Consider the following 17234-nt stretch of genomic DNA (forward strand, 5'->3'; position numbering starts at 1 on the left):
TAGCAGCTTCCAAAATTTTCTTACTTACAAAAGTATACAAAGTAATGTTTTGGTTATTCAGTTATTTTAATTTTTATAAAACTCAGTCACTTTATATTTAGCATATAGAGTAGATTAATTGTCCATAAGTATATAAGGTGGGTTACTTGATAAGTTTAGCATTTAATATTACTAATAATCTATCCTAATTTCATTGTATCTTTTTACTGTAATATATAGCAGTCCAACATATTTAACCATCAATTCAAAATGTATTTTTTTTATGTTTACTTTATTTGCTCAACCTAATATGAGGGCTGTATACTAGAGACTGTATGGCATAACCCTGCTTTAAGAAATGTATCTTTTGGGAAAACAAAAATAGGAAGATATACCAAAGAAGTACTAAACTGAGCATTGTAATTAGTCAGTATAGACAAACATAGACAATAACAAAAAGGGTTGCAATTAAGGAAGAGCTTTTGGAGTAGGAAAGATTTGGGGTATTTTGTCAGTTTCATTTCATAAGTGGTTTTAAGGAGGTTGAATATGCTAATAAGTAGCTCCAAAAATAGGTGAATAAAGAAGTTCATAGTATAGCACATAAAACAAACACTGAAAAATTGAAAATATTAAAATCTCCAGGAGAGTTAATTATGCAAATACAGTAGTGGTACAGTGAATGGGTAATCATCTTTGCGTATGAAATGGGGTCAGGGTTGTTAGGGAGTACCTCACAGAAAAGATGATACTTGACCCTAGTGTTAAGAAATGTCTAGGGGCGCCTGAGTGGCTCAGTCAGTTAAGCGTCTGACTTCAGCTCAGGTCATGATCTCACGGTTCATGAGTTCGAGCCTCGCGTCCTACTCTGGGCTGACAGGTCAGAGCCCGGAGCCCGCTTCAGATTCTGTGTCTCCCTCTGTCTGCCCGTCCGCGGCTTGCACTCTGTCTCTCACATTGTCTCAAGAATAAAAATTAAATAAAAAAGAAGTGTCTAAAAGTCCATTGCTCAGAAGGAGAGGATGTATATTCATACGTAGAGAACAGCATGGCATTTGCTTGAAATTTTTAAAGTCGCTTAATACAGCTAGAACAGGTTATATGTTGGCTCCGGTAGAAGGTGAGGTTGGAGGTAGAGGCTGAAGCCTGCTCTTGGAAGTCCTTATTTATAAGTTACTTTTAGATTTTGTCTTGTAAATGATGGGAAGTTTTTAAGGATGGTATTATAATTATCATTGCTTTCTCACTTGCTTTTTAAGAAAATCAACTGTTGAGCCATTATGTAAGGTTTGTATTATCATCAGATACCTTTTTGAGGAACCAGGCACGTCTCTAACCCTATACCAGCACTGTGTTAGGATTCACACTTCATATGTCTAAATGTTCTGTTGGTTGTTTCTGTGATAACATTTTTGTCACAATAATTACTGTGGCGACCATTGTGATTTTTCCCTCTGTCTTTATAATTAAACTTATTTAGCGAGATAATGTCATCGAATATAAGCATTGTTTGATTACAAAAAATGAGAATGGAGAATACAACCTCAGTGGGACCAAGAAGAACTTCAGTAATCTTAAAGATCTTTTGAATTGCTACCAGATGGAAACTGTTCGCTCAGACAGTATAATTTTCCAGTTTACTAAATGCTGCCCCCCAAAGTTGAAAGGTAAAATAATTTTCTAGTTAGTATTAAAATACTGGTCATGGATTGTGTATATGGTAAAAGGCATCTTCAGTGTATCGATTACAAAAGAAATATGAGAGAAGCAGCTCCAAACACAAATTAATTTTGTCTTGTTCTCTTGTATAAGGATCCTCAGATAGGATTATTCAGTTTGATTTAAGTCTATATGTCAGTTGAAGTTCCATAATGCTGAAATGACATTTAAGAAATGACAATCACTTGGTATAAAATCACTTACTGAAAGACTCCTCTGCCAAATCTTGTATGTTGTTCTAAGTAAAAACTTTCATACTCTTTTAGAATTTTAATTTCTATACTTTTAAAGTAACGATAGTAAGATTATAAATCCCCTGGAATAAGAGGTTTATTAAAAATTGTTATTAAAATTCCTGAAAAATTATGTTAATTAAGGAAATCATTACAGTTTTGAATGTTTGAAATAACTGGTTAAAATGCATCAAAGCCCAATGAATAAATTCCTAAAATAAATTTCTCTTTGTTGGAGAAATGAACAAGTTGTAAGTGTTTCTTATGTATAGAACACATTTTATTTTACTCCTTTGGAGCAGTTTATATCCTCAGTGTGTTTGGTTATATATATTTTTTTCATTTTTTTTTTAAACAGATAAATCAAATCTTCTAGTCTTTAGAACCAATGGCGTTTCTGATGTACCAACATCACCAACATTACAGAGGCATAATAATGTGAACCAAATGGTGTTTCACAAAATCAGAAATGAAGATTTGATATTTGTAAGTCATTAGATACTAATTATTGTCCTTTTTGTCCTTGTAAAACAACTGTTTTCTTGATTTCCTATCCCACATTATATTCATGTGACATTTGGAACTATCCTATTATAACCTATATTATCAAAATTTTATCTCAGTTTAAGTATTTTTATTTCTTGTGAAAATGTGATACCAAACTTGAGTTAGAAATGAGCAAGGGGCATCTGGGCATCAGTTATTTAAGTGTCCACTCCCCTCCCATTCTTTCATGCCCATTCATTTTTTGAGAGAGAGACAGACAGACAGAGACAGAGAGACAGAGTGCAAGCAAGAGAGGGGCAGTTGAGAGATGGAGACACAGAATCTGAAGCAGGCTCTAGGCTTCGAGCCATCAGCACAGAGCCCACACGGAGCTTGAACCCATGAACTGTGAGACCATGACCTGAGCCAAAGTTGGATACCCAACTGACTGAGCCACCAGGCACTGCAAGTGTCCAATTCTTGATTTTGGCTCAGGTTGTGATCTCATGGGTACATGAGATTGAGCCCCACATCAGGCTCTGCACTGACAGCACAGAGCTGGCTTGAGTTTCTCTCTCTTCCTCTCTCTCTCTCTCTCTCTGCCCCTCCCCTGCTATGCTCTCTCTCTCTAAAAATAAATGAACTTAAAAAAATTAAAAATATTTCTTTTTAAATCTTAAATTAAAACATAAAAATCTTCTTCTACAAAAGACCTATGTCTTAATTCTTAAGTTCTCAAGAAAGTAAGGGAAATGCATGGAGTTAAAAATAAAGAAGAAACTGAAAACCAAGTGTGCATAAGAGCTGATGTTTGGGCTGCAGGATGATGTTGGGGGGTTGGGATTTGTTTCATTAAACAAGGGAATTAAGATCACAAGCAACATGAAGAAGGGCCAAGCCTTACAAGGCCACCACAAGACCAGGAGTTAAAATTGAGACCATCTCAGAATAAAACCAGGACCCTCAAATAAATACATCCCCAGTAAAACAACATGGATTATGAAAAATTCATGCACTAGGAAAAGGAGAAGAAAAGGAGTGTTGTCTGCTTTTGTTGGGTTCTTAGAGAAAAAAGTCTCTCCTGAGAATTTGTAACTATAAGCTTTCCAGTTTCGATTTCTTTATACCATCTGCATAGTCTGAGAAACTCTAAGCCAATACATTAAAATAAAAGTGTTACCCTGTGATGCTTGGAAGAAGCAAATACAAAATCTTTTTGGAAGAACATACTCTTACCCTAGGCCACCCACAATCCCCACAAAGAAAATAAACATGAGCTTGTAATCAAAAATTGTAAAACATTCAAGGAAATAATTCAGAATTAGGCAAGAGTCAGCAGACCAACAAACATCTACATTAGACCTCTTAAGAACTTCATATAACAGACTTTTCAGATTGAGTTTATAAAATATATATGTATGTTTAAAGACACAAATGGAGTTGAAAACATGGGGAAAAAACCAAGACATTATCAAAAAGACCAGAACAATTTGGAGAAAGGAAAATATAGAAGTGAAAAATATGCTCATTGACGTTAAAACAAAATAAGGAGCAGATTATCCATTGTTGAAGGGAGAATTAGTGAATTGCAAAATCTGAAAAATTTTCAGGTGCAGCAGATAGGGAGAAGGAAATGGAAATTATGAAAGAGATTAAGGGACACAGAGAGTGGAATGAGGAAGAATAACTGATGTCTGAGTTCCGTAAGGATACAATAGATGGAATTATACAGAATTATAAAGACTTGAATCTTCCTGTAAATAACAGCAAGCAGAGAGTTGCTACATGACCTAACATTACAAAACCAGTAACAGTAGAGCTTCAGTTTGAACACCGACAGCCCAACTTCAGGGTGCAGTCTTTCAACAACTGTTTTGTAAGGATAAGCAAGAAACACTAGTGATAGCAGTAATCACTAACGCTTATCAAGTCCATGTGGTATGGACTGTACTAAGTGCTTTCATGTATTTATTAATTTATTGCTCATAACAAGAATATGCAAAATTGATTATCTGCATTCCTGAGATAAGGAAACCAGGATACCTGCAGCACAGAGATCAAATAGCCGCAAAAGGTCATACAACTAGGAGTTCCACACTCTCTCTGCCTCCACAGACCAGACTGTACTTCCTTTCACTATTATGAAAGGCAAACAAAAATATTCGTATGCAAATAAATGTAGGTAAACACTGACACTATGAAAAAGTGATAGTTATAGCTAATTCAGGGGGTTTAAGAACATGGTGGAACCAAAATGCACTTTATTCATTAATCCCTATGTTCTGTCTTTTATTACAAAGTACAGTTAATGTTTGCTTATGGATTTTTAAAAACCCTCTGTCATTAAACATATTTCCTAATTCCTATATCTTTCTTCATCTTTGCTGATTCGTATTTTTCCTTTTTTTCTTTTAAAGAATGAAAGCCTTGGGCAAGGCACTTTTACAAAAATTTTTAAAGGTGTAAGAAGAGAAGTAGGAGACTATGGTCAACTGCATGAAACAGAAGTTCTTTTAAAAGTTCTGGATAAAGCACACAGAAACTATTCAGAGGTGTGTATATTCTTTGTATAGCTCATGTAGTTTATGACATTTAAACATATGCAATCATATGGACACAGCACATTCATGCATGCAGCTTTTCAAAACTGTAATTTTTTTTTTAATATTTTTTTTTCAACGTTTATTTATTTTTGGGACAGAGAGAGACAGAGCATAAACGGGGGAGGGTCAGAGAGAGAGGGAGACACAGAATCAGAAACAGGCTCCAGACTCTGAGCCATCAGCCCAGAGCCTGACGCGGGGCTCGGACCGCGAGATTGTGACCTGGCTGAAGTCGGACGCTTAACCGACTGCGCCACCCAGGCGCCCCAAAACTGTAATTTTTAAAAGTATACATATCAAGGACCTTTCTGAGGATGCTTTCTGGGGGTGGGGGTGTAGAGAATTATAGGATTTTTTAAATAATAACTTATTTCTAAACTAATTACTCATAACATTGTATTATGGGTATTACTACATTTCTGCATATATTAAGCCAGTGGCTTTCAAACTTGGTTCTCCAGAGCTTTATGGGTTTCTACAGATTTCTTCCATGGTTTAATCTATTTTTAAAAAAATTTTTGAAAGGCACTGTCCTAAAGAATGCTTCAGGTGAAATGCGGATGCCTCTGGGCATGATCTGGAGATGCTAGCCAGCAGAAACCTGCTTGTCAGTTGTCAGGGTCCTTTACATAGCAAAGCATCACCAGACATGACATAATAAACATTTGTGGTGAGTAACATGTCTTAAATGATGTTAGCGGAAGGTGACGTGAAGCATACAAGTGAAAGTTTTTCTAACCCAGGACACCACAGTGTTGGTGGTTGTGATCCTTCACAACTGTATCCAGAAGGTCTAGTCAGAGGTTAGTTGAGTTAGAGTGATATTAATAACATGCCTGACATAGTTGTCATGATCTTTTATCTGCACAGTGATCAGTCTTGATTCTTTGAGAAGTTATTTGAAGCTCTTGTCCATTTACTTAGTGTCTCTGGCGTCTGCCTCTGTTCTCTCCTCCAGGTGCTGTGGGTCTAAGGCTGCTGATCTTGTATCATTCATATTGCCCTGTACCACTATTGCTCTCTCTCACTGATATTTTCTTATTCCAGGCTTTCTCAGGGGCTTTCTCTGAACGAACTCTAGCATTGAGGTTGATAGAAGTGTCAAGTCCATCTAAGGGAACCACAGCGCATTAGCCTTGTCTGTGTCCTGAGAATAAGGAAAAAGTGCATTTCTCTTATGACAGACAGTATCTCTCTGACCTATGAACATTTTTAGACACAAACAATAATTCTTTTGTATTTTTTGTATGTTTTTTTTCTTTTCCTTAGTCTTTCTTTGAAGCAGCAAGCATGATGAGCCAGCTTTCTCACAAGCACTTGGTTTTAAATTATGGAGTATGTGTCTGTGGAGAGGAAAGTAAGTAAAACTACGGGCTTCCTTATGTTCATATCATGCCTTTCTCAGAGCATCTAGTGTTGTGTATATAGAAAATTCAATTTCAGGATCATAATTAAGTATCAGTATAAACCATGTTGAAAGGAATTAAATATTGTTGAAACCAAAAACATCGTAGAACTGTTCACCAATGTCTTCTAAAAAAGGAAATGAATGAATGAAATTAAAATGCAGAAAACAGTTAATATGCCTTATGTCAAAATGTCCAAACAGCAATCTTCGAGTAAACATGTCTTATAATCTTTTCTGTTAACCATACCAATACAGATTGTGGCTGGTTCAATATGTCATTGGAATAGCTGGCCATTTTAGCACAAATTTATTTGGAATTATGTAAAAAACATAAACTATAGGTTGAATTTGTAGTGGAACTGACTGAAATGATTGGATGTTGATATTTGATATATTCTATGGCTAAATTTAGACTGTTCATAAAAACCAAGTTTACATTCAGAAAATTACATAATTCTCTATTTTCTATTAGTAATGTGGAGTAAATATGCATCCATGCTTATATAACATGTCTTCATATTTTTGAAAATCGATTGTCTTTTCAAAGACAGTGATTTTCAAGTCTGTTCTGTGGAGGTATTTAGGTACCTCAGGGGGTTGATGAAGTGAGAGTAAACCTAAGTGCAATAATGAGACTACTGCTCACTTATCCCTGACTAGAGTGGTTCTGAATTTCTCTCTTTTTTTATTGATGTTTGTCATAATTTTTCATTAAGGGGGATGAAAGAATACATTTCTTTAAAAAGTCGGAAAACAGTGTTTCAGAGCATGTAATTCCAGTTCTTATGCTTGCTTGTATATTTCACTGATCCTGTGAAACACTTTTTTCACATTTAAAAATACCTGAAATTGGGATGTGTGATATAATCAATGATAAGTCATTATTTAATTGGCAATTTTTTTCTTTTACGACACATAAAACAATGGAACTTACGACAGTCAGTTGGTATCTGTGAAACATAGTAGGTTTTTAGTGCCGCATAAAATAGTTTCATTAAGCTTTGTTCATTGTAACTCTTAGATATTTATTCTTTTTTTTCATTTCCTTCTCTTTTTGACACTTGCTGTGACATAAATTTACCTGTGGTCAGTTCTTAATTATCAGTACATGGATTGTGTTTTCTAAATTAACTATGGGTAGCAAAACAGTCATTAAATTTGTCTTAGTTACCCAGCAAGGTCCAAAACTGATGTATACCAAGTGAGAACTAAGTAATTGTAATATTAGATCAGGCAGAATCATAATTTGAGGTAAGACCTACAGTACGCATTTTAAAACAAATAATGTGAAGCATAGGCCTGTATGTAGCATAGGCCCCGAATTGCTCACTAGGCCATGAGCTAACATGGATTACAGTGTGAAAGTCTGTCAGAATTTCTTTAAAGATATGTGTCACGATGCCATGTTGAAATTTTTTGCTTGAATTTTTTTGGTTTTTATTTTATCTTAATTTTCCTTTTTTATGATTAAAAAGATGAAGTCCTTTTTTTCTCATTTATAGAACTTACTGTTTATGCTTAAGAAACAATAAAATAATCTCAATAAATTTATATTTGAAATTGAGAACCTGAGCTTATTATATTACAAATTAGTACTAGATGACTGTAAATAAATCCTAAACCCAGTTTAATTATTAGATAACATATCTTAATGTAGAAATAGTCTTGGATTTGGGGAACTTGGTCAATACTGACAGGGCTGGAAATTTTTATATGTCTTAAAGGAAGTCAGGAGTTTTTTAGAAGCAAACCCTTGTTTTTCTGGCAAAATATATCTTAATACTATTTTAAAAATATACTTTTAAAGATAAAGCCATGCAAAACAAATTTTTGCTTTTTTGCAGCATAAATTAAAAGGAAGAATGGAGTTCAAACTCACATTCTCCTTAATGCCTGTGATAGAATAGACATTGCTATAAGTTTTTATGTGTAGAAGAAGAATTTCAGGAAGTTTTGATGTCTAAATACAGTAGTCCCTTCTTATCTGCAGGATATTGTTCCAAGACCCCCAGTGGATGCCTGAAACTGAGGACAGTAGCCAACCCTATATACACTATGTTTTTTTCGTATACGTGTATGCATATAATAAAGTTTAATTTATAAATTAGGCACAGTAAGAGATAATAATAATAACAGAACAGTAATAACAATATACTATAATAAAGGTTTATGTGAATGTGATTTCTCTCTCAAAATATCATATTTTATACTAACCCTTCTTCTTGTGATGATGTGAGATGATAAAATATGTATGTGATGAGATGGAATGAGGTGAGTGACGTAGGCATTGTGACATAGCATTAGGCTACTGCCTTCTGACAGAAAGTCGGAAGGAGGATCATCTGCTTCTGAACCTGTTGACCATGGGTGCTGCAGCTGTGGAAAACAAAACCACGGATAAGCTGGGGACACTGGGGCACTTTGGTGGCTCAGTAGGTTAAGCGTCTGATTCTTGGTCAAGATCATAACCTGACTCAGGTTATGATCTCACGGTTTAAGTTCAGCCCCATGTGAGGCTCTGGACTGGCAGCATGGAGCCTACTTGGAGTGTTCTCTCCCTCTCTCTCTCTCTCTCTCTCTCTCTCTCTCTCTCTCTCTTTCTCTCTCTCTCTCTCACCCCCTCTCACACTGGCACTATCTCTGTCTCAGAATAAATAAACTTAAAAAAAAACGGGGGATGCTACGGTAGTATCATGCAAGATAAGTTAGCTCTGAGAAACTTTCATTTGTTTAAAAAAAGCAGCCATAATTCAGTACTAATACATGGAGGTATGCTGGAGTAGTTATATATGTATATTAACATTATTAAGAAAAGTATATAACATATATATTATATATTATTATATATATACGTAATTGTTTAGATTCCTATATCTTGCTTTTGTGAATAAACTAAAACCCAAAAATACAATGGTATGTTGTTGTTAAGTTTTCTTTAAATTAGTAGATTTTGCATAATTTAATCTCTTTACCTATAATACTCATATATTATAAATATATTTTATAAAAGTTTAAAATTACACGTATTTTTATTGTATTTGTACTTGAGCCTTATTGTTTGTATATTTTAATGCAGATATTCTGGTTCAGGAGTTTGTAAAATTTGGATCATTAGATACATACCTGAAAAAGAATAAAAATTCTATAAGTATATTATGGAAACTTGAAGTGGCTAAACAGTTGGCATGGGCCATGCATTTTCTAGTAAGTACTAAGTGTAATTTTTTATCAAAAACATTCTGTCTTCCAAAGCAATGTAGAAAGGATCTTGACCCAGGAACAAGAAAGAAATCTGTGAATGAACGTTGAGTCATTTAAAAGAATCTGTTAGTTGGTGAAAGAGGTTATTTTAGGCATATATTTATTTATGTAAAATCATTTCTGAAAGAGATTTGTCATCCTATCTCTTAAAATTGCTGGTAGACAATCTGTAGTTTGTGTCAGTTGGGTTTAGAGAATTTAATAAAAAATTACGCAGAAACACGTTCTGCCGGCTACGGATAGCAGAAAATCCCTGCAGAAAATCCCTTGTTATAGTACCTGCGGACAACCGGCCCTTATGTGTGGTGAGAAAGCAGCATTGCCAGAGGACCAGAATACCAGGGGGGCCAGCCGGTGATCGGACCCCTCAGAGTGCACCCGTGTCCTGCCGCTGAACAGGAACAGTACTCATTACTGTTTAAAATCGCAGCTTTGGAAAATGAAGTGGAACTGAGTACTTTTAAGATCTTTGTTTCATCATGGGTGCAGATTGGTGTGTCATTTGAAAAGTAAAACAAAAAGCACCGTGCTGCCGTAAAACTTTCTTTTATGTCAAAGCATGGTTCCAAATTAGTGTTTATTAGTTAATACTGCCCTATTTTTTTCGTTTAAATCCATTTTGGAACTTTGGGTATACTAAGTGTTCAAATATTTGTGGATTGATATTTGAATGTGCATTTAACTTTGACAGGAAGAAAAAGCCCTTATTCATGGGAATGTGTGTGCCAAAAATATTCTGCTTATCAGAGAAGAAGACAGAAAGACAGGAAATCCTCCTTTCATCAAACTTAGTGATCCTGGCATTAGTATTACAGTTTTGCCAAAGGACAGTAAGTTCGACAGGAAAATCATTTAACTTTTTTTTCTTTTTGATTTTTTTTATTTGAGTATAGCTGACACACAATGTTACATTAGATTCAGGTGAATGACATAGTGATTGCGCGTCTCTATTGGACAGTGGTACAAAAAGCATGTTGTTAATTTTTTTCTCAAACTCTTTTATTAACATGTTCTTGATTAATAATAAAATTCAACTACCATTTTTGGCAATCCAAATTAAGTTATAGTTACATCCTAGTCTCCATTTTTCCTTTCTTATATGCATGTTATCATGGACTGTAAAATGATTTTTTAAACAGTTTTAATCCCTGCTTGTATGGAAGTTCAGATTTTATCAATTTTTTAATGTGAAATTTTCTAATATATTCTTTGAGACACAAATAAATTATATAAATTTTTCTTTCCTTCAGTCACTAAATGAAATTTTGAGAAGACCTATTACCTACTTTGAGATCTTATTTAGTTTAATTATTCAGCTAATTCTGACTTTTTAAAACTTGAAAAAAAATCTTTTGTGTTTGTTAGCTTTCTAGTTAACAAAGTAAAAATTTCAGTCACATAGTTGAAAGGAGTTTTCTTGGTACAAATAATGTTGTAACTGTATTTCATTATCTTAGCTAGTGTCTCTAATTGAATGTACTAGATGTAGACTGTAAATTGATCAACATTTGTGCCTTGATGTATCCTATTTGAGCCAACAGTATTGAAACTTGATAGCTTCTCTGACAGTAAAGACAGACAATGAGGCGGAAAATGTTATAGGATCTTAGAACCTATATTAAGGGAAATTTTATTCTTTGGAATGGAAATTAAGGAGAAAATTTCTTCGTACGGTGAAAGAGAAAGGAACCTGTACTCTTTAATCTCTTCATTAGCAAAAATATTCATATTGCTTTACCAAAATATACTAAAAGATGCAACAGATTATCCTTCATTCTTCTATATCATTTTATTTACTTTTCTGTTTATCCATACCAGATTACCAGAAGGTGGATTTAAAAGTGCTGTCTCCTTCCTTGGATGACGGTTTTCTGATGAGGTCAAAAAAGACCATAGCACTTTTACTTGTGAAATTCTATGATCTTAGCAGAGACTACCTGTATCAATTCCGTATTCAGAATATCTTGGGATAATTAAGTAATTCATCTGTCTGTTGGTCCTTGTATTTTCGTGTACAAGTTGGAATTGCCACTGCTCCTGAATCATTAGCTCAGAATGATGTTAACATTACCTTTACTATTTACGTATTGTAAAGAAATACAAAAATCAAAAGGCAATTTAGGACAAGTGTTATGGGAAAAAAATTTTATTGAATGCACAACTCCTAGGAAGGGTATAGAGAGTTGGACACGAGTTGAAACACTATGGCTCAATGAAAGGAAGTTTAGTTGATACACAGTTTGTTGTCTAAGTCTAATTCTCTCCATGCTGCTAACAAATTTTGTGACTTTAGGCAAATTATTCAGTTTTTATGGGTCTCAGTGTTGTCATTGTTAAAGCTGAGATAATGAATTAGATGCCCTCAAAGGTCCCTTGTGGCTCGTAAATGTGTACATTTGCTTGTGTGGTGCACACAACTCACAGCCCCGCAAAAAAGACCAGATTATCCAAATCAGTTTGAAATTATTTGCATACTAAAGAATTATTTACTTGTGGGAACTATTTAACCATGCTTCATTGCTATCATTTCAAAGTTCTTCAGGAGAGAATACCATGGGTACCACCTGAATGCATTGAAAATCCTAAAAATCTAAACTTGGCAACAGACAAATGGAGTTTTGGTACCACTTTGTGGGAAATCTGCAGTGGAGGAGACAAGCCTCTGAGTGCTTTGGATTCTCAAAGAGTGAGTTTATATCCACTGTGAAGTTGGACTTACTCTGTGACCCTTGATTTTCTTTCCTATGATTTGATACTTTTTAGCCTATCTTATGTTTAAAAAAAAAAAAGCTTGATTATCACATTATACAATTTCTCATCTGGTTCTTTCATTATAGAAGCTCCAGTTTTATGAAGATAGGCACCAGCTTCCTGCACCAAAGTGGACAGAATTAGCAAATCTTATTAATAATTGTATGGATTATGAACCAGATTTTAGACCTTCTTTCAGAGCCATCATACGAGATCTTAATAGTTTGTTTACTCCAGGTATGTATTGATGGAATAGTCTTACTGCTTTTCCAGGTCCCCTTTCTATCTTCATAGTTTTTAACAAATCTTTACTAATTTGTAAAGATCTTCTTGTAATCCCTTACAAGAAGTTCCTCGATATCTTTTTTTTTTTTTTGGTCTTAATTTTAATTCCAGTTAGTTAACATACAGTGTTATATTAGTTTCAAGTGTACAATATAGTGAACATTGATGCCTTTTAGACTGTCTTAGTCTCTTATGTTCATATGACTTTTCCTACTTCGTACCTATTCTAGTTGTCTTGATTCAGCAGTCTCTCCATTTTTAACAGAGGCCCCTTCAATAACCCGGTTTTACCTTACCAATTAATGAATAGTATATTGTATAAGTTTATTTGGCTTATTTGACTTTTTAAAAGCAATTTTTCTTTTTTTTAGCTATATTTTATAGTTGAGTGGTTTTTTTAAACATGAAGTAGGTTTGTTTTTATTTGCCCGCTCCGCCTTTAAAATATGTAGCTAAATGTACATATATCTGACCCATAGGTATTTCCTGTTCCAGTACTATTTACCATTCACACCGCAGAAGTCAAAATAATATAATCTTACTTAAAAATACTACTAAAACTGCCTGTTTTTAGCAAGTAAATTTTCCTTTGCAAAAGTCTTTTTTGAAAGCCTGTTAGGTTATGGGTAATAAAGACTTTGTTAATATAAACTATTAGAGTTGTCCTGTATTAATTTGTATTTAGTGTTTCGAGATCATTGATTATTTTGGTTAGCTTGTATACATACCTTTTAACCCAGACGATGTAATCTGCCAGCCCACAGTACTCATGTACTTTCTCTCTCCAGATTACGAGCTATTAACAGAAAATGACATGTTGCCAAATAGGATAGGCACCCTTGGGTTTTCTGGAGCTTTTGAAGACCGAGACCCGACACAGTTTGAAGAGAGACACTTGAAATTTCTACAGCAGCTTGGCAAGGTGAGGTGTCAGAGTTTTTTTACATAGCTAACGTATATATCGCTTCTCGGCCTTTTGGCTAACATGAAGTGTAAAGGGTTAACGTATAATCATAGAACATTTTATTCAGAAAATAAAGGCTTTAAAGATTCTCTAATTTTCACTTTGCGCAAAATTTTAGGAAGTGTCTGTAGAAAAAAGGCTTAGTCATCAGATGTTGGAGAAATGCCGTGTTCAATAAATAGCTCTTTTTACTGAAGAACCTCTCAGAACTTTACATGTAGTGTGCATTGAACATCTTTAAGAGGATGATAATTAGTATTTCCCCTATTGATTTGACCGTGGGACTCTTTCTTGGTAGAGGCACTTCAGTTATGCAGTAGAGAAAGGAATAACTAAGTAAGCCTTTCTACCTATCTCCTTTTCTAGTCGTATCAGGAAGAAATAATCTGTCTGACTGGACCATGTTCGTTAGCAAGACAGTCTTCTATCTGCTAAAAGTCACACAGTCATACATAGCCTACATATTTTAAGTAAGACCAGGAAAAGCTTAGTTCTTTACAGGTCCAATTAAAGTGGTAAGCTCTCTTTCTTCCCCTAAGCTTGTTAGTATAGAGTTCTGTACCATGTGGCTTACAAATTGGAAATAGAAGATGTGGGTATTTGGGGTGTATTAGTTATCTGTTTCTATGTAACAGATTACCCTAAAACTAACAGAGGAAAAGAACAAACATTTATTTTCACCCTAGTTTAGGAATTAGAAATTTGGGAGCGACTGGGTGGTTCCAGCTCCCGGTCTCTCCCAAGACTGCAATCAAGTTGTCACCCAGGCCTTGCATTCTCATCTGAAGGCTTGACAAGGGCAAGATCTACTTCCAGGCTCGCTCACGTGGTTATTGACAGGCTCAGAATATCTGCCTCTAAGCTCACTTATCATATTTATTACTTACATGTTTGTGGTTGAATACATCTTGATTTATTGTTAGTTATATGCAAATATTTTCATGACCAGACGTATTAGTCATAGATTAGTAACATGGTCACTAGTCACAAAATCATGAAAACCTTGAAATTATTTTTTCTCTGTTGTTCTGAACAGGCCACTTAATTTCTTTCATCCATGGATCCCAGCTTTTAATGTGAATTATTTTATCTCCCAGAGATTGTTTTTTGGTAGACTGTACAGAAAGTTTTGGAAAATAAAATGCAACTTACTTGAAGTAAAGGGAACAATGTGTAGTGAAATTTTATTATCTTCAGTTGATGTGGGTATTTTTAATAAGCTTCTTAATACTTCTGTATTTTCCCAGGTGTCAATATGAACATGAATATGTGAACATTTGTATGATAATAAGGGCATTTTCTAGGAAAACAATGTTTCAAATTCCAAAATCCACTGTAGATTCCTTCACTTTAGGAGTCAGAAATTTTTAAGCCAGTGCATGAAAATCTAAAGGGTAATCTAGGAACCAGACATCATTGGGAGGGTCTGAGTTACTTCTAGTTGTTAGTTTTTTTCCTGAAATGATGTGGGGTTTTTTTTAATGTTTATTTTTATTTTTGAGAGAGAGGGAGAGAGAGGGAGAGAGCAGGGGAGGGGCAGAGAGAGGACACACAGAATCTGAAGCAGGCTCCAGGCTCTGAGCCGTCAGCACAGAGCCCGACGTGGGGCTTGAACTCACAAACTGGGAGATTATGACCTGCGCTGAAGTCGGACACTCAACCTACTGAGCCACCCAGGTGCCCCTCATGTGGCTTTAATATACAAATATTTGAGTTCTTACTAAGTTCCAGGTGCCTGACTGGTCACTATGGATATAGGATATAGCCATTGTCTTGGTAGTTTATAGCTTAGCTGGAGGAGGTGGATTGCAACTAACAGTGTGATAAGTACATTCACTATTTAAATTAAATTTCATACTGATCACTTCTAAAATTTTCATAAGGTGTGAATTGGTACAAGTGTCAACATTGTAACTCATGTATATTGATGAACTATTCAAATATTATTTGAGATATCACATACTTTTCTAATTACAGATTGCTTTTTCATGTAAAATTCTATTAATATGGCCCTTACATAATTTTGGTTATTAGTTGTAAGAATTTTTAAAAAATAGGATACAACACTATGTTGTTATTCAGTACTTGATTGGAATTTGTTTAAAATTACCCAGAAAAGTGGTGCCTGGGTGGCTCAGTCAGTTCAACAGCCGACTTCGGCTCAGGTCATGATCTCGTGGTTTGTGGATTCGAGCCCCATGTCAGGCTCTGTGCTGACAGCCCAGGGCCTGGAGCCTGCTTCAGATTCTGTGTCTCCCTTTCTCTCTTCCCCTCCCCAACTCGTGCTCTGTGTCTGTCTGTCTGTCTGTCTATCTCTCTCTCTCTCTCTCAAAAATAAACATTAAAAAAATAAAATAAAATAAAATTACCCAATAAATATTTCTAAGTCAAACAGTTCTGCAGTGAATTGTAGTATACTTACCTATACAAGAATATTATAAAATTATTTTCAGGAATATTATCTGACATTATTGGGGTATGTTTTGTTTTTTTATACAATTCCTTATTATTCATAATTACCCTAAAATCTCATTAATTTAAGCTTAATTCATTCAATATTTGCATTAATTCAAATTCAGCTAGATTTAAGTATGTATGTAAATTATGTTATTAAAATGTACTTTTGTAAAAGAACAGGCCTATAAATGTGATGCATCTACATATATTCATAGATGGGAGTTACTTAAAAAAAGTTTAAGTTAATATAACAAGCCTACATTAGTTCAGTAATTACCTATAATTTACTATCTGCCTATTCAGACTATACTCTTTTATTTAAATTTCTGATTTCTTGCATTATTTTCTAAAAGTAATAGATACTTGAACTTCCTTAAAAAATCATGATAGTGTTTCCCTCCTCATTTACCTTATTATATAATGCAAACTGTATATTTCTCCTTTATTTATTTATTCTTTATTAAATATTGATGTTCTTTCTCATAGCTGGCGGTTGAGACTGATTTAGGGGTAGAAATGAATTAGGAAGTATAAACTGGGAGGTAATGGAGCAGTATTCTAACAGCCACACCTCCCCTTAAGCTTTCAACCATTTTTGGAAAATGAATGTTCCAGACAGCAAAGTGTGTCTCTTCACTATCTTTTGGCTCCTTTAAAAACAAAGAGATTTTAACAGCAAATTAGTGAAGAACTTTTAGTGATTATTTGTAAAAAATAAAGCAAGTAATTAATAATATTAAAGAATAAATTAATGCTTTCTAAAACCATTGGACACAATCTCTTTTTAAAGTGATATAATAGGAGCTCCTGGGTGGCTCAGTCGGTTAATCCTCCAACTTCGGCTCAGGTCATGATCTCATGGTTCATGGGTTCGAGCCCCTCATCAGGCTCTGTGCTTACAGCTCAGAGCTTGAAGCCTGCTTTGGATTCTGTGTCTCCCTCTCTCTCTGCCCCTCTTCCACTTGCACTCTCTCTTTCTTTCCCTCTCTCAAAACTAAATAAACATTAAAGAATTAAAAATAAATAAAGTGATACAATAAATCTTAAAGTTTGATTTTTAGAATCAGAACTTACCTTACCCTAGATTC

The 17234-nt window shown here is 34.6% G+C and overlaps 1 protein-coding gene across 7 annotated transcripts in view; it reads left to right on the top strand.

The window, feature by feature from the left end:
* JAK2 (Janus kinase 2) overlaps positions 1-17234 on the top strand; it is a 115542-nt gene that overhangs the window by 78585 nt on the left and 19723 nt on the right. For all 7 annotated transcript variants that reach the window (XM_015064485.3, XM_027041152.2, XM_027041150.2 and 4 more), the window contains 9 exons: positions 1460-1646; positions 2290-2417; positions 4835-4969; positions 6290-6377; positions 9505-9632; positions 10381-10519; positions 12224-12375; positions 12527-12677; positions 13514-13647. In XM_015064485.3, the coding sequence (XP_014919971.1) occupies positions 1460-1646; positions 2290-2417; positions 4835-4969; positions 6290-6377; positions 9505-9632; positions 10381-10519; positions 12224-12375; positions 12527-12677; positions 13514-13647 (1242 nt within the window). The remainder of the gene's footprint in view (positions 1-1459; positions 1647-2289; positions 2418-4834; positions 4970-6289; positions 6378-9504; positions 9633-10380; positions 10520-12223; positions 12376-12526; positions 12678-13513; positions 13648-17234) is intronic.

This window comes from Acinonyx jubatus, chromosome D4, assembly GCF_027475565.1.
Source record: "Acinonyx jubatus isolate Ajub_Pintada_27869175 chromosome D4, VMU_Ajub_asm_v1.0, whole genome shotgun sequence".
In the NCBI taxonomy this organism is placed as follows: domain Eukaryota; kingdom Metazoa; phylum Chordata; class Mammalia; order Carnivora; family Felidae; genus Acinonyx; species Acinonyx jubatus.